This window comes from Tursiops truncatus, chromosome 1, assembly GCF_011762595.2.
Source record: "Tursiops truncatus isolate mTurTru1 chromosome 1, mTurTru1.mat.Y, whole genome shotgun sequence".
NCBI lineage: Eukaryota > Metazoa > Chordata > Mammalia > Artiodactyla > Delphinidae > Tursiops > Tursiops truncatus.
This window is the reverse complement of record NC_047034.1, coordinates 67,302,775-67,323,834: the sequence shown is the minus strand read 5'-3', so window position 1 is coordinate 67,323,834 and position 21,060 is coordinate 67,302,775. Positions and strand designations below refer to the sequence as shown.

Sequence of the window (21,060 nt, the reverse complement as noted above, 5' to 3'; positions counted from 1 at the left end):
TGAAGGGTCACGCTGGCCCTCCTTCTGCCTTCAGGCAGGATTGCCTTCCCCCATTTATGATGGCTCATTTCATCCCCAAGTAACCATCTGAGGGCCTGGTGGGTATTATGATGGGAAGGGGAGAGGAGTGTGGTCCCTGTGAAAAAAGGCATGGGCCCTGCCGTTGAGGAGACCTCAGTCAAACAGCAAACGTTCGGAGGCAGGGACAATGATTCCCATAAGGCACCCTGGAACTGAAGAGAGATGCTGTGGCCTCCATATTGCCCCTATTCCTGACCCTCCTCAGGTTTCTCAAGCTATCGGATGCCTTCTGTCTCTAATTTCTTCAGGATCAGTGGTTTGTACTTTGGTCATGCGCCTGAGGCCTGGGCTTACTGCTAGGTCCTCTGGAAATCGACTTTCTTTTTCCCTCTGCTCTTTCCCAGGGGACTCTCTCTGCCTTGTACTCAGATCTCCACTGAGACTGAATAGCCTTAGTCATACTGTAGAAACAGAGAGTTGAGGTATGAGTCTAGAAAAATTTATGTACAAATTTGTGTGGGCTTTGGATGGTAGGATTATACCAGGGGACTAATCTGATATCTAATTTGGTGCCATTACCAATCTTCCTCCCCGTTCTGTCCTGCTGTAGTCTGGTTACTAGAAACATGTAAGGCTTGGAGCAGGACAGGGCAGGACACTTGAATTCTCACCATTGCTCTCCCTGTGACTTTCTGGGTAGCCTTCAAGCAATTTCCTGCCTCCTGTCCCCAGTTATTTCATCAGTGAAACGGATGATTGTTGTACTGACCTTTTCCAGAGTTTGTGAAGGCTGGTGGGATATCAGACAATTGTGTGCTTTGGAAGGTCTCTGAACTCTATGGGGGAATCTTTGAACAATTGAGAGGGCTATCATTTCATCCACAACCCTAAGGGTGCTATTGATGCTGGAACCCACCTGGTTAATCTGAAGGATGAAAGCTGATTGCAAAGTTGAAAATAGGCCCCAGGGACTTCCCTGGTGGTCCAGTGGTTAAGAATCCACCTTCTAATGCAGGGATGCAGGGTCTGTTCCCTGGTTGGGGAACTAAGATCCCCCACGCCTCGGGGCAACTAAGCCCGTGCGTCGCAACTACCGAGCCCAGCCCACACACTCTGGAGACTGCGCACTACAACTAGAGAGAAGCCCGCGCGCCACAACTAAGACCTGACGCAGCCAAAAATAAATAAATAAATAAACAAATAAATAAATAAAATTTTAAAATAGGTCCCATATGAAAGGAGATCAGACAGTTAGATTTACTTCCTCTTTTCTAATTTGAGAGGTATCGTGTTGAAGAAAATCAGTGTGTTAGAAGCTGCAGGGGACCTAAACACAGTCACCATGAAGCTGGGCTGTGTCCTCATGGCTGGGGTCTTCTACTTTTCTCCTGCTATGCTCTGGGCAGCCCAGATGCTACTGGGTAAGTAAAATCTTTGAATGTGTGGAAATGGAGATATTCCTGACTTTGGGGAAAAGACCCAGGAAAGAAGCAGGGACTAACTTCAGCCCTCCAAAGAAGCCGTGTTCAGGTGGGATAAGAAGGATAATATAAGCAAGTTTGGTGTGCAGGACTGAATGGCTCTTTCTGAATATAAAAATCTTCAAAGTTTTTCCATCCTAAAAGTCCCCTTGACTATGATGTCTTCTTTAGCTACCATCTCAGTTCTTTTCTTCCTTTTCTCAGATAAATTTCTTGAAAGAGTAGTCTGAACTTGCTTTCTCCACTTCCCCACTTTTCACTCACTCCTCAATGCTTGCAGTCTGGCTTCCACTGGAAACTTCCACTGGAAGTTTTGGTCAGGGTGCTATGACCTTTATACTGACACTGCACTTTTTTTTTTTTTTTTTTGCGGTACGCGGGCCTCTCACTGTTGTGGCCTCTCCCGTTGCAGAACACAGGCTCTGGACGCTCAGGCTCAGCGGCCATGGCTCACGGGCCCAGCTGCTCCACGGCATGTGGGATCTTCCCGGGCCGGGGCACGAACCTGTGTCCCCTGCATTGGCAGGCAGACTCTCAACCACTGCGCCACCAGGGAAGCCCAACACTGCACATTTTTAAAATCTTATCCTGCTGGGCTTCTCTGTATTGGGCACTGTTGATCAGTTATTCTTCCTCGGCAATCTCTACTCCCCTGGCTTCTCCCTGTACTCCATGTATCTCGCTTGGTCCCTTTGGTGGCTTCTCTTTCTCTTTTTTTAAAAAAATTTTTATTTTATTTATTTATTTTAATTAATTAATTAATTAAATTTTTTTTTTTTTTGGCTGCATTGGGTCTTCGTTGTTGTGCATGGGCTTTCTCTAGTTGTGGCGAGCGAGGGCTACTCCTCATTCTGGCGCACGGGTTTCTCATTGCGGTGGTTTCTCTTGTTGTGAAGTGTGGGCTCTAGGTGCATGGGCTTCAGTAGTTGTGGCATGCAGGCTCAGTAGTTGTGGCGCACAGGCTTCGTTGCTCCGCGGCATGTGGGATCTTCCCGGACCAGGGCTTGAACACATGTCGCCTGAATTGGCAGGCGGATTCTTAACTGCTGCGCCACCAGGGAAGTCCCTCTTTCTCTTAAAGACTGGTGTTTTCTACAGTTGTATCCTTGCCTCCCTACTTTTTAATTTACAGTCTCCTTAGTAAGCTATTTGTCTGTATAATTTTTACCACTACAACTCTATAATTAAGAGGTCTAAGTCATATCTCCAACCCTAATCATGCTTTTGAGTTTCACATTCAAACATCAAGCTTTGCACAAGACATAGCTACCTGTATGTTTCAAGGTATCTCAGCACAATATGACCAGAGCTCTGTCCTCTTGGTCCCTCCCTCTCCTAATTTCATCTTCTTTTTGGCTGTGCCACACTGCTTGCAGGCTTGTGGGATCTCAGTTCCCTGACCAGGGATTGAACTCCAGGCCATGGCAGTGAAAGCCCAGAATCCTAACCACTAGGCCACAAGGGAATTCTCCTAATTTCATCTTTCACTATTTCTGATCTCAGTTAATGGTATCCACCCTGATATCCTGGTCAAAAACTTGGGAGACAACCTAGATTCCTCCTTCTCCTTCATCCTCTACACATGATCAATTATCAAGTTTGGCAATGTCTACCTTCTAAGTTGGTCTTAGAGCCCGTCTCTTCCCTGAAACATAACTAATGGTATCCTAGGACAAGCCCTCATCATTTCTGTCTTGGGCTAGACCAACAGCTTCCTAACTAATCTTCATATCTCAGCCTTATGTCCTTGAAATACATTCTGCACTCTGCAGCCAGAGTGATTTCTAAAATCCAAGTCTGCTAGCCTAAGATACTTATCATGGCATTAAGGGTCCACCGTAACTTGGCATCTTTTAAAACTTTTCAGCTTCTTCTCTCACCCTTTGAGCCTTGCAATTTATTCTCTAATAAATCCCAACTTGCTTATATTCACACACCAGACCCTTACCTATCTCCAAAGTTTTGCTCATACTGCTACCTCTGCCTGAAATGAGCTCTCCCCATTGCTCCCTATTCCTGTCTCACTTACAGACTCTTGGCATCCCTAAAGACTCAGCTTAGGTGGCATCTTTACCGGGAAATCTTCCTTGAACCCTCCTCTCTGCTTTGATGGCTACCTGTGATAATTCTTTCATATTACTTTCTTCCTTGTGCTGAAACAATCTCTTCCCATGCCTGTGCATCCACTGAACTGAGAGTTATTTGTAGGCAGGGACAATGCCTTTTTGTTTGTTTTTTAACTTTCTCTTATTTATCTTCGAATTCTCAGCACCTGCTTTATCCCTGCACAAGAGTTGTTTTATTGAACTCATAGAGACAGGACTGGGTGACTGTATTAAGATACAGCAGTGGTATTGTTGTGAGAACTCTAGACATGGAATCAGATGCTCTGTTTTCAAGCCCCTCTTCTTTTAGTTACCAGCTCTATGCCACTTTGAAAAAGTCACTTTTCATATTTCTGAATTTGGTTTTCCTATCCATAAAACGAGAATAATAACAACTACTACATAGTTTATTGAGTGAAAGTGCCCGATAGCCCAACAGTATTTTATTTTAGAAAAAGACAGGAGGCTGAGTCTAGTTGAGTGACAATGGAGGAACTGAAAATGGGTAGCAGAGTGGTGAAGGGAGCTGAGAGAGGATCTAAAGAAAGTACTTGGTACTATTTAATGAGAATTAGGAAGTAGAGAGGGGCCTTGCTAAGGGAGGTTACAAGGTCAAAGAAGAGTCCTGGGCCTTTGGAAGTGGAAGGGAACAAAAGCAAGTAGGATAGGAAAGGACAGAGTGAATAACTGAGTACATGTTAATGACCATGGAGCCAGAAGAGGAAGAGAGGCATTATAAGGGACAAGAAGCAGTCGTGGAGATGGGAGAAATTTACCTTGCCTTGGTCAACCATGGAACTAAGAGATAGGTTGAGGAGACATGTGGTGAGAAATCTGTAACTCTATTCAACCCCAAGCAAAGAAAGAATTGTTCCATAGTTACCAGTACAGACTGAGAGTAGAGGTTCAGGTGTAGAGAGAAAGACACGGGATGGACTCTACCGTTGCCAGGGAAAGTTCAAGGGACAGAGGACATTAAGTTAGAGATGGCTGAAAAAGGAAGACCTGAAAGGGGGAGCAAGGAAGAAGATACTAAAAGCTAGTTTGTAGATAACATGTTCAAGGATGAAGAACCAAGTGAATTTGGGGAAATGAAAATTTGGAAGAAAGTCCCCAAGGAAGGTCTGAAGACTAAAGTAGATCATGTCTGAACAATGAAGTAAAAAGAACACTGATTTTGGACTCAGACATACCTGAGTTTCTTGCTCCACTCCCTACTCTCTTTTTAAATTGGGGGTAAACGAATTGACTTTTCTAAACCTGTTTCATTTAAGATTTATAAAATGGGAGTGAAATCACATACCTAGAAATCTTGCAAGATTTGTGTGATAAGGTGTGAACATGGCTGGCAGTGTCTGGTATGTGGTAAACACCCAACAAATGTTAGAATCTGATCATTTCCCTTTCCCTCCTGTCCTGTGTCTGCCGGCTCTGGGGTCCTCGTTGTCTTTGGCCTCTGGCTTCCTGCACTGCAGCTGGATGTCATGCTGGTGAGTTCACCATTCTCTCCCCCGCACCCCTTCTTCAAACCACAGTCCGTTCACTGACAGCACCTGGAAGCCAGCGAATCAAGTCAGCTGTATCCCTCCGAGAGATCCATATGGGTCTCTTGGAAAAAATGTTTTGATGTCTTCCTATTCCACTCTAAAAAATATAATTCCCTGAGGAGAGGGAGGGACTCTTGTGGAAAGCAATTTCCTGTCCTCTTTCTCCAATCACAGCATCATTTTCTGGTTCTTCTCGGACCATGCCCTCCCCAGCTGCCGGTTTTGAGGCGCTCCAGTGCGAAGGACCTGTCAGCACCCAGGAGGGCAGCTGCCACACTGAGGATGACTTGACGGACCCAAGGGAAGTCGACTTCCAGGTCAAGGGCTACACTTTCAGTGAACCCTTCCATCTGATTGTGTCCTACGGTGAGGTCCCAGGAGGGACTGACCAGTGCAGGCCAGGTCTTTCTCCCATTTGCCAAAGTTCTCCTTTCAGCCCCACAGCCCACTCAGGAAGGTGCCCCCTGAAACTGGCCAGGGGATGAGATATCATCTGCCCCATCTTCAGCCCAAGAAGCCAGGGTGCCCTCTGTGCTAGGCCCTAGAGAAATTGTTCCATACTCCCAACCAGTGGTGAAAGTTACCTGGCCCCTCAGAGAAAGATTAGAGTGGTCTGTTGTGGGCAGCACTGAGGGAGCTCCCAAGGAAGGCAGTGGGTCACACTCAGCTCTTGCTTTGGACCGCAGACTGGCTGATCCTCCAAAGTCCAGCCTGGCCTATATTTGAGGGAGACCCTATGGTTCTGCGCTGCCAGGCCTGGCAAGACTGGCCACTGACCCAGGTCACCTTTTACCAAGATGGCTCAGCCCTGGGTCCCCCTGGACCTAACAAGGAATTCTCCATCGCCGTGGCGCGAAAGGCAGACAGTGGGCACTACCACTGCAGTGCTATCTTCAGGAGCCCTGGTCCTGGGAGCCCAGAAACGGCATCTCCTGTGGCTATCACAGTTCAAGGTAAGAGCTAGAGGCCGTGTCATTGTGGCAGAGGCAGGTGGGGAGAGACAGAGGGACCAGAAATGTCTTTCACTGGAGATGGTAAGGTCACTGAAGGGTTAAGGAGTAGGTTGCTGACAAATGTCCAAGTTGGGCTTCAAAAGGGGCAGCATCTTAGCATTGCCTTTTCAAGTCATTTAGCCCAACTCCAAGTTCAGCATGTTTCCTGCTGCTTTGTCCTACAGTTCTATGCTTCCCAATGTTCACTGACTAGGCGTCTGGATTACGGTCAGATGTGCCCATCTCTAGATCTTTTCTAGTCCTGTCTATTGAAGAGAGATAGGACTTGAAAGTTTCAAATGGGAACTTCTCTAAGAGAACTCCTTCCCGATAGAAATAGGGGAAGGAAAGTGTGACTGGGGGTCTTTGCCTGTCATGGGTCCACCTGAATGTAGGATGGCTGAGTTCTTCTTCCTCACCTATCTCTCCCCCAGAACTGTTTCGAGCCCCGGTTCTCAGAGCCACACCTTCAGCTGAGCCCCAAGAGGGAAGCCCGGTAACCCTGAGCTGTCAGACAAAGCTGCCCCTGCAGAGGTCAGCTGCCCACCTCCTCTTCTCCTTCTACAAGGACAGCAGGACAGTGCGTAGCAGGGGCCCTTCCTCAGAATTCCAGATCCCTACTGCTTCAGAGGCACACTCTGGGTCCTACTGGTGTGAAGCAGCCACTGAGGACAACCAAGTTTGGAAACAGAGCCCCAAGCTGGAGATCAGGGTGCAGGGTGAGTTAGTGTGTATATGTCTGGTGTGTGTGAAAAGGCAGGGGTAGGGGGGGAATAGGACAATTGGGTTTTTGAGCTAAGGTTCAGTGTAAGCAGGTTAAGAAAGGACACATGGGAGGCAGGAACCATAAGTCAGAGTCCCTAGTGATGGAAGAAAGCACAAATAGGAAACTTCTCCCTCAGACTGTGGCGTATACCTCATCAAACGAAGACCTGAGCCAACTCCACAGCTGCTTCCCCATAGACTTTACACTCCCTACATGACCTCTGGGCATTTGTAGGAATATAGTATCTACTGTGAGGACGAAGTAGTCTGGAGTTCTTATTCAATTCTGGGAGTCCCCATTAAGAAGGCTGCATTTGACCTGAAATATACCCGGAGGAGGTGTCCAGGGTAGTGAGGGCGCTTGGGTCATGTCAGAAGGAAAATAATGGGAGGAATGGGAGATGCTCATTCTGAAGAGGAGGTGACTCGAGGGGCCAGCAGAGGTGTCCTCAAAACACTGAAGGCTGGCACAAGGGTAAGGAATTACACTAATGGCATATACAATAAGAGGTTGACCTAGGACCAGTTACCACATGCATGTTGTAAGGAATTAGACTGAAAGGGGAAGAACTGGCTAATATCCATAGTCCTCTAATGATGAGGCTTCATTGTGCAAGATTTTTAAGCAGAAGTAACTATGCTTCACATTCAAATTTGGACCAGAGTCCTCAAGATTTTGTTGCCATTGGGCCCCACAGCTATTTTCAGAGAATAAGAAAGACTGACCAGGAATATGAGGGTAGGGCCAGAGTCAGACTTCACTCTTGTCTGTGTCTCCTATCCCATAATCCAGGTCCCTCCAGCTCTGCTGCACCCCCCACCTTGAATCCAGCTCCTCAGAAATCAGCTGCTCCAGAAACTACTTCTACGGAGCCCCCTGGGCCTCTGCCTCCCCTGCCCACCCCTTCTTCTAAGGATCTGGGCTCCTCTTCTCCTCTGCACTTCCCAGATCCCCATCTGCATCACCAGATGCGTGTTCTCCTCAAACAAATACAGGATATGAGGGTCATCCTTGGTCACCTGGTCATGGAGCTGAGGGACTTGTCCAGCCACCTGAAGCTTCAGGCCACAAAGGATCCTGCCAAATATTAGTAAATAATTCACCTGCCGTGTTGCTCAACTACCCCCAATAAATCCAACTCTTTCTAGTTGTCCTCTTTCTGTTCCATACTTAAGCATAAGTAGTTTTACAAGCTGCCCAGTGTTTCGCTAGAGTTAACAGGGATAGGTGAGTATAAATAAACGTGTACAAAGTGGTAATTAGAGTTTAGCTATAATTGTATATCTCCCTGAACATGACAACATATTCCTGCTCTATCTAGACCAGGAGTTGCCTTCTGTTGCCCAGATCAGAATCTGGTGATTGAAAGAGAAGCAATGAGATGATAGATTTAATGCAGCAATCTCAACCAAGGGCAATCCCTCCCCACCCTAGGGGACATTTGGCAATGTCTGGAGAAATTTTTGATTGTTACATTGCAGGGAGGGTGTGCTCCTGGTGTCTAGTGAGTAGAAGCTGGGGATGCTGCTAAACATCCTATAATACACAGAACAGCCTTCCACAACAAAGGATTATCTGGTCCAAAATGTCAATAGTGCTGAGGTTGGGAAACCCCAGCCTAATGGAGGTGTTGGACTCTGGGGTGGACCTTTGCTTCTTCTACTTATTCTCTCCTCCTAGCCTTATTCAGCAAATATTAATTACGTGCTGGTATTTTGTTGGCCTCTGCTACATGCCCAAGTTGATGCTATGTTAAGTATACCCATAAGACAGTGTCTCTGTCTATAGAAAGTTTACAATTTGGGATGGAGGGTCAGTAATACTCCTACCCATTAAACAATTAAAGCAGGGTATATAAAAATTTCCCATAGGATCCTAGTGGACTCAGAAACACGTGATCGAGTAGAACAATGCCAGAGCAGCAATTATTTGTTTTAATCTGTCTCTGAAATAGTTTTCTTTAAAAATATACATAAATCTATTTTGGTACCATAGTAATACTTTATTTTCTATGCTTGGACTGCTATTGTATATTCTCAGCCAATGAGAGCTAGCCTGCCAGATTCTACAGGAAGTTTTGGTCAGTGAGTTAGCACACCATTTCATGACCTCAGCCAAAGAGCGTTCTACCACGTTTCTCCTAAATCATGTGGTATGAGGTTATCCAGTGTACTTTTTCTTTGTGCCATTTATTCTGTGTATAGTTTGGACCCACAGTGATTTACAAAATATGTACCTGTGATCGGTCCAGACATGCCACAAAGAAATAAAGGAACAGAATCATGCTGGATGTTAAAATTTGAGTTTTATGGTGGTTCCTAGCTCCCTCTAAAATGCCAGTTTTATGGTGGCTCCTAACACCTTCAAGTGGAAAGATGAGAAAGAAACTGGAAATTGGTAAAAGTCCACAAATATCACTGCAGCGTGAGAGGATCGATTAACAACTGTATGAATGGGAGTTGCAAGAAATGATGACCAGAGATACGTCATTTGGTGGATGACCAAAGTGGAAGCTTAACTGCCAGTGGACTATGTTGGATCTCCAAAGATACTATGTTATAACCATTCTACATGGAATTGATTTCAGTTAATGGTACCATGTTCATGAATGCATCCTGCAAGCTCATGCTAAATAAGGAAGTCATGTCCAGACAATAAAAGCTCACCGAGATCAAGAAAGGAAGAAGTGGGTGCAGCTGACTAAGTGTCTCACTTCTGTACTCATCATCCATGTGTCTGTGTGGACCTCTATCGTCACACTGCATTTTAATTTTCTACTATCTTATTTCTGTTCACTAGAGGGTGAACACTTTGAGAGCTCCTTGAGCTCTCTGATCTACATTGACTCATTGGTGTCTAGTTTAATGAGGCATATTTAAACTCTCTGTAAATTTTGTTTCATTGAATTGAATTGGGTCAGCATAATAAGGGAAGGCATCCTGAAGAAGATGGGAATTAAGCTGAACCTTAAAGGACGAGTGGTATGTCTGGCATCAGCAAAATCTCCAGATTCTCCCCAGGGGGCCCAGATTTGGTCAGGAGCTTGGAAGCCTCAGGGAGAGAATCTGTTATCATCAGGGATGAGGAAGGCAAGAACATAACTGAAAGAATGAAGAGAGAGAGACAGACAGGCAGAGAGAGAGAGCTTTTACCTGTCTCTACCTGTCCTGGGGAAGTTGGAGAGGGGGTGGGAAAAGGAATTGTTATACTAGATTGGGTTTATGGCCTGTGCAGTTTAGGATTCTGTAACCCACAGAGGTCCTAATGCAGCTACACTGGATGTTATCTCTGAAATAAACATTAGATACAAAGCACATCTATTATCTTGTAAAGGCGAACACTTGCATACCCTATAACCCAGAATTCCATGCCTGGATATATATGCCGAGTACATGTACACCAGAAGACAAGTACAATAATGTTCATAATAGCACTATTTGTAAAATCAAAACTTTGGAGTCAATTCGGTTGTCCAATGAAAAATGGATAAGTTGTGCTAGCTTCACAGAACAGAATACTATACAACAGTAGAATAAATGAACCATAGCTACAATGCAGCAACATAAAAGAATATCAGGAATATTAACATTCAGTGAAAAAAGCAAGTCCCAGAAGATATCATATGGTGTGATGCCCTTTATACAAAGGAATATATTGCTTAACCATTCACTCATACATACGATAAACCTTTTTAAAAAGGCACAAAAATGGAAACACCAAGGTCAGGATAGTAGTTACCTCTGAGGGGCTAATGGGAGAAACCATCGGGGAGGAGCACACAGGTAGATATAATTATTAATTTTTTTAATTTTAAAAATGTATTTTATTTATTTATTTTTGGCTGCATTGTGTTTTCGTTGCTGCGCGCGGGCTTTTTAAGTTGCGGCGAGCAGGAGGCTACTCTTCATTGCAGTGCACGGGCTTCTCTTGTTGTGGAGCATGGGCTTTAGGCGTGTGGGCTGCAGTAGTTGTGGTATGTGGGCTCTAGAGCGCAGGCTCAGAGCGTAGTTGTGGCTCACGGGCTTAGTTGCTCTGTGGCATGTGAGATCTTCCCGGACCAGGACTCGAACCCGTGTTCCCTGCATTGTCAGGCAGATTCTTAACCACTGCCCCACCAGGGAAGCCCTAAATTATTAATTTGTAAAATCTTCTCAGAGTAGGAATTTAGGCCTCCTTAAATATATATATATATATTTCTCTAAATCATCTTCAAATTCCTTTTTGTTTTCTGCCATTGTCTTTTCTTAGCAGTAATAAGAAGCCAAGTTTATTACCTACAGTATGAAGTAGTTCTTTCCTTTACTGATCCCCAAGTAACCCTAACTTACTAAAGATTGCCCCCAGTACACCCTTACTATTTTTGGATTTGGTGAACATTTTTTTGTTAACCTTAAAGACATGACTGTAGATGTTTCACACATTTTCCCAGCCAGACAAGACAGCTAATTTTTGTCAGTACAGAAGCACCTTCATTTAATTTGACATTTATGTGCAAAGTACTGTGCAAGGTTCTATAAGAAAAAAAGAAGACAAATTTAACATGATCTCTGCTCTCCAAGGAGAGTTCAATGGAAGCTTATGAAGAAAACCCCGCCTCATAGATTTGTAGTTGCATTTTAAGAGCCTTTTCATATAATTGTAGATATTCTTCTTTGATGCTTCCTGAAAACTCGACAAGGGGTAGTTTCTTAAACAGGAGTTGCATTATGGAATCTGAAACCATAGCAACAAGTGTTTCTTACTCTGTTACATTAAAATTCATTGGTCCTTCTTGTACTTTAAACAGATCTTTCACCCATGCATTGGTGGGTTGAAAATATTTGTTCACAAAGTTATACAGATCTTTCAAACGTTGATACCATCTCACTATATACAATATTTTAAAAATTGAATGTAATATCACCACCGATATCTTCAGAAAAGTCTTTACTTACTGGGAAGCTGTCAAGATCATGATCATGAATACAAATTTTCCCAAAATTCTAATTTTCATTTGAAAACTTGAGTTTCATCATTGGCAATAATTACTGTCAGATGTTTTCCTTGAAGTGACAGACTCACTTTGTTCACTCTTGAGAAAATGTCTGAGAAATACCCAAGTCTGAATGACCAATGTTTTAGTCATTCTTTCAATTAAAAATGGTATTCCGAGAAAAAGAGTAGCTTGTTCTGGTTCAGCTCAGAACTCAATTGTGTAACAGCTTTCAATGAAGACAGGCTTTGTACTTCAGTACAGAAGTGCATACTTCCTATTTCATCACACAGAATATTAAAAATATGCATATTTTGAGCTCAAAATTTAATAAAATTAATTTTTAAAATGATTTCATCAAGGTTTTGTTTTGGTTTTGATTTCTTACTGCGAGTGCATAACATAACGGTGAAACATACAGTTTGGTGCCACTGCCTTAAATTGTGCTTTGGAGTTAGCAGTTTTATCCCCTGTTGCTTTATGCCATCAATGCAAGTGTCAACCTAGTGAAAAAGGCAAATAACCTCTTAGTATTATTATAAACATAGTTTTGACTTTGCAGGCCCCTTAAAGGGTCATTAGAACCCCCAGGTATCTACAGACCAAAGTGAGAATTATTGAACTAGATCATTCTTAAAGCCCAGCCTGACACTACTCTCAGAGATCCCAATATTTATGCATTTCTGAAGAGAAGAACCCATTTACTTTTCTATTCCTAAGTCAGTTCTCTAGGTATAATAAAATAATTTTGACCTCAACTTCAGGTCAATCATTTTAATGCTTTTAATTGGATGCTTTTTAAAAGTCTAAGTTGGCTATATTACATGTTTCTTTATTCCTTTGTACATCTATGAGAAGAAGCGACAGCTTCTGCACAGCAATGGAAATAATCAACAGAGTGAAATGGGAGAAAATATTTGCAAACCCTGTATCTGATAAGGGGTTAACATCCAAAATATATAAGAAACTCAAACAACTTAATAGCAAAAAAACCAATAACTGGATTAAAAAATGGGCAAAGAATCTGAATAGACATTTCTCAAAAAATGACATACAGATTGCCAATGGGTATATATTATAAAAAGGTGCTCTATGTCACTAATCATCAGGGAAATGCAAATTAAAACCACAATAGGATATCACCCCACACCTGTCAAAATGGCTGTTATCAAAAATACAAAAGATAGCAAGTGTTGGCAAGGCTGTGGAGAAAACGGAACACTTGTGCACTGTTGGTGGGAATGCAAATTGGTGCAGCCACTATGGAAAACAGTATGGAGATTACTCAAAAAAATTAAAAATAGAACTGCCTAATGAACAGTAATCCCACTTCTGGATATATATCTAAAGGATGTGAAGTCAGTATCTCAAAGAGACATCTGCATTCCCATGTTCATTGCAGCATTATTTACAACAGCCAAGATGTGAACACAACCTAAATGTCAACAAATGAATGGATAAAGAAAATGTGATATATGTGTATATATACTATATTATATACACTATATATTGTATGTATTATATATCTATATATTATACACACAATGGAATATTATTCAGCCATTAAAAAAAAGAAAATCCTGCCATTCACAACAATATGGATGAACTTGGAAGACATTATGCCAAGTGAAATAAGGCAGACACAGAAAGACAAATATTGCATGATCTCATTTATGTGTGGGATCTGAAATAGCCAAACTTGTAGAAGCAAAGAGTAGAATGGTGGTTGTCAGGGGCTGGGGGAGAGAGAGAGAGAGAAAGTTGAGTATGAGGAATTGGCTCACGAGATTATGGAGGCTGAGAAGTCCCATGATCTGCCGTCTGCAAACTGGAGACCTAGGAGAGGATAATTTAGTCTGAATCCAAAGGCCTGAGAACCAGGGGAGTCAATGATGTAAATCCCAGTTCAAGGGCCAGAGAAGATGAGGTGAGATGTCTCAGCTCAATCATCGAGGAAGGAAAAAAAAAAAAAGAGGCAAATTCCTCTAAACCCTGGCTTTTGTTCTAAAAGAGAAAATAATATCTAAAACACAATACCATTTATGTAAATTAATAATACAAAATAGTTCTCAAGCAAAAGTATGTGCATGTGTAAAGGATTGTAAACATTATATAGTGGGTGCTCATGTGGGGGAGAGAATGGTAATGTGAATGAAGGTAAAAAATAATAAAACAAGAGAGGAGACTTGAAAAGACTAGTGATGACAGTCTGCCGTGAGCATGAGAGACAGAGCAGATTTTAGAGTGAGACAGATTTCTATTCAAATTCCAGTTCTATCACCACAGTTTCCACACATGTAAAATGGAGATAATAATAATCCTTCCTTAAAGGGCTCTCGTGGGGATTAAATAAAGTAACATCTGTGAAGCACTTGGCCTGGTGCAGGTGACATGCTCACTGCTGCAGCACTCACTGAAAGTAAGCTGGCGTCATCATCAATAGCAACAGCAGCAATATTCCATTATCATCACTGAAAACGTCTTGTTCCTCAGAATTCTTATCAGATGACGGCATATCTTGTCCAGAAATTATGTCGTGATAGGCTTCAAACAATTGCTCAGGTAGCAAATGATAACTGTTAAATTTCTCTGCATAGTAAAGGCGTGAAGAATTAGAAATTCTGCAGGGAAAAGTCCTGAATGGAGAAAATGATCCAATTTGGGAAAAATTCAGAAGAAAGCCTAGAATAAAGAAGTGTGGGTGGGACATTCTTCAAGCCAAAATTTGAGCACTGTATGATACGAACCCTATGGGTGATGCTAGAGATTTTCAGGGAAGATCGGACACCTCACGAATTTTGAGTGCAATCAAGTTTCTTATGGAGGGACTTCCCTGGTGGTCCAGTGGTTAAGACTCTGTGCTCCCAATGCTGAGGGCCCGGGTTGATCCCTGGTCAGGGAACTAGATCCCACAGGCTGCAACTAAAAAGATCCTGCAAACTGCAACTCAAAAAAAAAAAAAGATCCTGCGTGCTGCAACTAAGACCCGGCGCAGCCAAATAAATATTAAAAAAAAAAACCCAACTCAACTGCCTAAATACATGAATCACCTCCAATGACTTTAAAAACAAAGAAGTTTCTTATGGAATCAGGTGAAGAGGCTGAGATCCATCTTCTGAGTGATAAGAAGCCAAAATGGTGTCGGCTTGTGTAGACTAAGGGACAGCTGATGGGTGCATTACATTCATATCATAGAGGTGGTGACCTGGTGCAGAGGTTAGACCTTGGGGGCAGGTTGTGAATGATGTGGGAAGGCCCACACAGGCCCCAGATGAGGTATCAGGCAGGAGGTGGGGAAGCTGGGGGCACTGCCTAACCTGGCCCCTCCCAAAGCAGGCAAGTTATAATCTCTGTTCCTGGTATCTAGTTCCCTCCCTCCCCCACTCCTGAGCACCTTATCAATTACCTCCCTACTGTTCAGACCCATATGACTCTATCTCTCTTTTATCAACACATGCTCTCAAAACAGGATCTGAAGTGACCAGCTTAATTTAAAGGACCAATCACATTTCCCTAAGGGCCACCTGCATTTCAACAAGGACTAGCACATTAAGAGAAACTATGAGGGAATTCTCCGATGGAAGTTTTGGGCATCAGCAAGGAAGAGGGGAAGGGGCTGTCTTTAAGAGAGTTGACAGGGTCTGATAATGGATCTCCTTCCTGCCAGAGCTCCAAGGGAAGGAGATGCCCCAGTATTAAACAGCCACGGGTGAGGACAGAAGATGGCCCAAGGAGACATACTATCAGGTTGGAAAATTCATTAAGTATTTACAGGAGAATTCAGGTTCCCCATTGCTCAGGGTATGATCACATGGCTTGGAAAGCACAAGCAGTAGAGTTGGGAGGACAGTTCTGAGAAGCTTCTAAGGGGCTGATGCAGTGACTTCTCTAACACAGGTAAGGACTATTAGAACTGGGGCATGGTTGGGGACAGATGAAAGGAAGGAAGGCACAAGTGAGTGGAGATGCTATAGGGTGAGAGCATTGGGATGGGTAGGAAAGAAGTGTTTTCTAACTTCTGAAGGTTTAAGGTTTCAGGAAGGGAGAAAGGGGAAACATAACATTTCTATTCTTGACTGTGACACTGTAAGACAGTGACAGAGAAGGTGGTTGGTGAGTCATGCTTTTCTATTCACCCATGGGAGGATGTGAACCCTTAGGTGAACGCAATGCAGTGTCAACCTCACTAGGCCTCACACCAATGTCTGTCAGCAGGAAGTGAGCAGAATAAAAGTGAGGTCCTGGGTGGACCTCAAGCACATGAAGGTGTCTTTCTCAATTGAGGCTTATGGAGCCTGCTGGAGGATGGGGAGGAGGTGGGATGGGAGTGGGCTGTTTTTGGGAGCCCGAAGGTGGCAGGGTCACCTGCCAGAGTCTGGGGTTCTGTGTGGCTTTCGTGGGCTGAAAAGGGCACAGCCTCTGCTCAGCAGGCCTTCTCTACAGGAGCTGGGGCTGGCCTGAGATGTGAGGTGGCTTCAGGGGGTGTAGGTGGGACAATGTTTGGTGCTTGGGACACCTGAGAGTTGACACGTACCCAGCCTGTCTCCTGCTCTCTCCAGTCCACCGTCTTCAGGAATTAGAAATGGGTGGGAGAAGCAGCAGTGTCTCCGAGTACTCAGTGGTCAGCACTGGCCATCTTCTCTCTCTCCCTTCCCCCATCCCATGCCAGTGCATCTCCACCCATCATGTGGGAACTGACAGCCCTCCTGCTCCTGGGTGAGTCCTCAATGAGGTAACAGCGGCATAAGGACTTTGGGTGTGGGGAAGAGTGGGGGCCAGGGTATTTCTGTGTGTGTGTGTGTGTGTGTGTGTGTGTGTTGCGGGAATATTCAATCCTCGATTCGTTATCTATCTTTGGAGAGGAAAAGAGGAAGGGGATTTCTGAGAGCTGAGAGAAATAAAGGCAGAAGAAAAACAGGTCTTGAGACTTGTTGAATCCTTCCTATGGTCAAGTGAGTCCCTTTCTTTCCTCTCATCTCCAACATTCTCCTTCTTCTTGCTTCTTTATTTCTTGTTTTGCAGTTCCAAGCAGTGGGCAAGCTGGTGAGTCTTACACATCCCTCATCCAGATTTTCTACAACTTCCACTCCAACCATCCTAAGTGACCTGCTTGGGTACTCCCCACTTCTTAGCTGTTCTGGGGTAGTGACTCTTCTCATGGCTCCTCAATCCCAGTGACTCAGTTTGCCTGTAGGCACTGGCACTTAGAAATGGTGCTGAGCAGGAGACTAGTTTGTAGCCCAATGTGGTCTCTCCTCTCGCAGGGATGGCTCCTGGAAGCTAGCATTTTCTGAGATTTCCCAACCTCAGACCTCATCTTTGGCCACCTCACCTTGACTCTCTTTTTCACATTGCACCCTCCCATACCCCACCCTCCCAGCTACTCTGGAGAAGCCCATATTGTCTCTACACCCACCCTGGACCACAATCTTCAAGGGGGAAAGGGTAACCTTGCGGTGTGATGGGTACCACCCTCTGCTCCTGGAGCTCCGACCCATCAGCACTCTCTGGTATTTGGGCCACCTACTCCTGCCCTCTCACAAGAAGAGCATCGAGGTGCAGACACCAGGGGTGTATCGATGCCAGACACGGGGAGCACCTGTCAGTGACCCCATCCACCTCTCTGTATCCAATGGTGAGTGTTTGAGCATGGGGGAGGGGTAGCACACATGTCCTCTGGTAGTGATGGCCCTCCTGTGGGGGAGGACACTGGGCCACTCCCATTGGGGCAGTAAGGAGGGGGTTATATTGAGTCTATGGGGGCAGGCAGGGACCTGCTTGGCACTATGTGAGAGATGCAGTAAGCCTTTTGTGGCCCCAAAGGTCCCCTTACCATCCTGCCGCAATGGACACTAAATAAACATTTCTGTTCATTTAGTAGCTCAGAAGAGAAGAGGCTCCAAGGACCTGGTATACTGAATAGAGAACTTCTGAGGAGGGGGGTTGGGTAGGGAGAGAAAGGGCAAAGCAAAGCAGGAAAAGTGAGGGTCCCTGGGCGGGCTGCGTGCAGCTGGGGGAATTACTCCCACTTGAACAGTGTGACGCTTCTCTGTGCCTCCCATCACTAAAATACGGCCAATGAGAGCATCTATTTCTTTGGTTGTTGTGAAGATTAAAAATGAATTGATAGGTTTTCAAAGAAAAAAGCAGATGAAGAAAGCACTTCAGCAAAATTTTATTATAGACACGTACACATGCGTACATAAGAGTCAATTAAGAAACCAATTCCCTGGGGGATAAAGGATTTCCAAACAGGATAAGAGAAATAACAGTAATTTGTTCATTAGGGCACAGGATTGGCTACTTTGTAGGGAATGTTATGTCATTTTAGCCTGGTAGGCTATATTTTGTATTCAGAATTTAAAGATCATCACTCAGTGCTCAGATTAGCACTTATACTTCACATCCATACTCTGTGGTTTCTTGTTTGGAAATTGATAGCGAGTACAGATAAGATAATGAATATGATAGACGGTAGTCACTGCTTGCGGAACTGTGAGTAGCACAGAGATTGTGGCTATCACTTGCGGAATTCTTTCTCGATGGAAAACACCTAAAGTGGCATCTAGCAGACACTAGGGCTATGTAAGTGTTGGCTATGATGATGATGGTGATCAGGTACATAAGGGTGCTGGGGGAGGTGCCTAAGTCTGGGGGTGGGGTCAGGTAAGTTTTCTCAAGGAGACAGGATCTAAGCCCAGATCTGCAGGATAAGCAGGCCTCAACTACAGCAGGTGAAGGGGTCTTCTTGGCAGGTACAAAGCCTCTGGGCTCAGAGCAGGGCCAGTTCTCCCAGCAGTCCAGTATGCATGGACTTAGCCTGCATTAGGAATGGAAGGTGGAGAGAGAAAAGGAGACATGGGGCAGGGGAGAATCCTGAGATGGTGCTGAAAAGGTAGGCAGAGGCCAGGTCAGGAAGGCCCTGATACCATCCTAAGGAGTTTAAACTGGATTCTGATGGGCATGGCTCTTTGAGGCTGGAACCAAGTCTCAGGCATCTTTGTCTTCTCAGTACCTAATAAAAGGCTGGTCTTCCCCTTTCCTTCCCACTCACCTTCTGATGCTTCTTGTTCTGAGGCTCCTGGGGTGCCCAGTAAGGGGGGAGGGAGTTGGTGAGGAGAAAGGGGGAGGACGGGGGAGCAGGGAGGCGGAGAAGTATGGGAGACCCAGGGCTGGACTTTCTCTTGGAGTCTGTTTGTGCTGACTGTCGTAGACTGGCTGATCCTGCAAGTACCCTATGCTGCGGTGTTCGAGGGCGAGCCGCTGGTCATGCGCTGCCGCGGTTGGTACGACAAGGTCGTCTACAAACTTCACTACTACCACGATGGCCAACCCGTGCGCTACTTCCACTCCAGCGCCAACTACACGGTGCCCCAGGCGCGCGCCAGCGATAGCGGGCGCTACCAGTGCTCCGGCACCATGCGCATCCCGGTGGAGAGCGCGCCCATGTTCTCCGCCAAGGTGGCCGTGACCGTGCAAGGTGGGGGAGACTTGGGGCCGAGGAGGGAGGCAAACGAGCCCTGGGAAATTCTGGGACAGAAACCAGGCGGGGAAAGGAGGGGCGGAGGTTACATTAGCTGGCACATGGCGGATTTCTCTGCGGGACCAAGTACACGTTCTCCTCTCCTCCTCCTCAGTGAAGTCGCCCTTGATCTGTAGCCTGCGTGGGGGCAGGTGTCCCTTCCCCCCGATACACATCCAGCTTCTTACTCCGGGTAGAGACCCCCATATTGGGGGCAGCTCTCTCCGCAGCCCCAGCCAGAAAGACAGCGGCAGTAGATGGGATCACTGTGGGACTGGGGCGAGGGAACTGCTCCTGAGCGTCTTGCGAAGCAGGCGCAGCGACTCCCTTCTAGGCTGGAGAACCCGAGCTGGGTGTCAGTCGGGAGGTGACACGAAGGTTCATACCTGGTCCCGCCTCCTTTCAAGGTCTCCCCTCCCTCGTGGACTCGTTCCCCACATTTCAAAAGACTTTCCTCCCTCCACGTGTACACAGAGCCTCCTTCCTGGTCGGCTACGGGCCCTTGTGGGAAACCGGGAGAGGGGTCGTGGGACCGTGAACCAGCCGGACCTGGTTCCCTGGGACCCTTGCGCCGGCCTAAAGTGCATCCTTAGCCACTGGGACTCCTCTCCGCAGAGCTGTTCCAGGCGCCGGTGCTGAAGGTGATGGGCCGGGTGGAGGCTCGCGGCGCGGCCCTCGGCGGAGTGGTCTTGCGGTGCGAGACGCTCCTGCACCCTCAGAAGCGCGACACGCCGCTGCAGTTCGCCTTCTACAAGTACAGTCGCGCCGTGCGCCGCTTCGACTGGGGCGCCGAGTACACCGTCCCCGATCCCGAGGTCGAGGAGCTGGAATCACACTGGTGCGAGGTTGCTACCGCCAGCCGCAGCGTCCGGAAACGCAGCCCTTGGCTGCAGCTTCCGGGGCGGGGTGAGTGACTGTCCTTCGGGAAGCCCACCCGGGCGGGTAGCCCACCCGGGAGGGGAGCACTGCGTCCGCCCCTCTGGAATGCCTGTCTCGCCGGCCCCCCTCTTCTCCCCGCGCTTCCATCTCCATCCCCCATCTCCGCCCGCCTCCCCCTTCCTTCCCTCCTCTCCACCTCTGTTCCCACCCTCCTCACTCCCCTTACTCTCCTCCCCGGCCCGGCGCTTCTCTCCCACCCCCACCACCCCCATCCCTTGCCCCCTCCTTACTCCGCAGTCCTTGTGAGAAGGATTTCAGCCGTGCGGTTCTCTGTGTGTTGCGTTCACAGGTTCTCCCCTGGACGTGGCGTCCACCACCGTCCCGGTCCCACAGGCTGCGGCTTTGGCGCCCGGTAACAAGCCGCTTTCCTTCAGAAAGCCCCCGCTGTCCATATCGGTCCCGTCGGTCACCTCCGTCCCTAACACCACCTCAGCCGGGCTGCTGTTCCCCGCGGGCGGAGCCCCCACTGCTGGGCCACCGGCCTGCGCTCCGCTGACCCCCTTGGAACAAACCACTGGAGCCCTAAAACCCGACATGGACCTTCTGCTCCGAGAAATGCAGCTGCTCAAAGACCTTCTCAGCCGGGTGGTCCTGGAATTAAAGGAGGCACAGGCCTTCCCAGAGCACAGGGACACACTCGAGACCCCCGCTTCCCACTTTGCTGTGAGTCAGGGAACCCCTGAGACCACTGCTGTGGAGAGCTGAGGGAGGGGAT

The 21,060-nt window shown here is 46.3% G+C and overlaps 2 protein-coding genes across 6 annotated transcripts; both read left to right on the top strand.

Moving 5' to 3' along the window:
* The first annotated feature begins 1,333 nt into the window (after positions 1-1,333).
* FCRLA (Fc receptor like A) lies at positions 1,334-12,198 on the top strand. Of its 2 annotated transcripts, none has more exons than XM_073805200.1 (6): positions 1,334-1,442; positions 5,083-5,097; positions 5,329-5,520; positions 5,841-6,107; positions 6,581-6,865; positions 7,705-12,198. In XM_073805200.1, exons 1-6 carry the CDS (start codon positions 1,364-1,366, stop codon positions 8,001-8,003), a joined length of 1,137 nt encoding a protein of 378 aa, XP_073661301.1. In that variant the 5' UTR covers positions 1,334-1,363; the 3' UTR covers positions 8,004-12,198. The 2 variants fall into 2 exon arrangements, with proteins under 2 accessions (XP_073661301.1, XP_073661295.1); XM_073805194.1 differs by having other exon boundaries at positions 1,364-1,442; positions 5,368-5,520.
* A 4,371-nt stretch (positions 12,199-16,569) lies between these two features.
* FCRLB (Fc receptor like B) lies at positions 16,570-20,841 on the top strand. Of its 4 annotated transcripts, none has more exons than XM_033855976.2 (6): positions 16,570-16,600; positions 16,907-16,927; positions 17,265-17,519; positions 19,098-19,364; positions 20,167-20,312; positions 20,635-20,841. In XM_033855976.2, exons 1-6 carry the CDS (start codon positions 16,570-16,572, stop codon positions 20,839-20,841), a joined length of 927 nt encoding a protein of 308 aa, XP_033711867.1. The 4 variants fall into 4 exon arrangements, with proteins under 4 accessions (XP_033711867.1, XP_033711874.1, XP_033711870.1 ...); XM_033855983.2 differs by having other exon boundaries at positions 20,126-20,312; positions 20,635-20,770; XM_033855979.2 differs by lacking the exon at positions 16,907-16,927.
* Positions 20,842-21,060: the final 219 nt, after the last annotated feature.

Coding starts and splice junctions, on each gene's coding strand:
- FCRLA (XM_073805200.1), top strand. CDS start 1,364: ATGAAGCTGGGCTGTGTCCTCATGGCTGGGGTCTTCTACTTTTCTCCT. Junction 5,521..5,840: donor CCATCTGATTGTGTCCTACG/GTGAGGTCCCAG, acceptor TTTGGACCGCAG/ACTGGCTGATCCTCCAAAGT. Junction 6,866..7,704: donor GCTGGAGATCAGGGTGCAGG/GTGAGTTAGTGT, acceptor CCCATAATCCAG/GTCCCTCCAGCTCTGCTGCA.
- FCRLB (XM_033855976.2), top strand. CDS start 16,570: ATGTGGGAACTGACAGCCCTCCTGCTCCTGG. Junction 16,601..16,906: donor GACAGCCCTCCTGCTCCTGG/GTGAGTCCTCAA, acceptor CTTGTTTTGCAG/TTCCAAGCAGTGGGCAAGCT. Junction 19,365..20,166: donor GGTGGCCGTGACCGTGCAAG/GTGGGGGAGACT, acceptor CTACAAGTACAG/TCGCGCCGTGCGCCGCTTCG.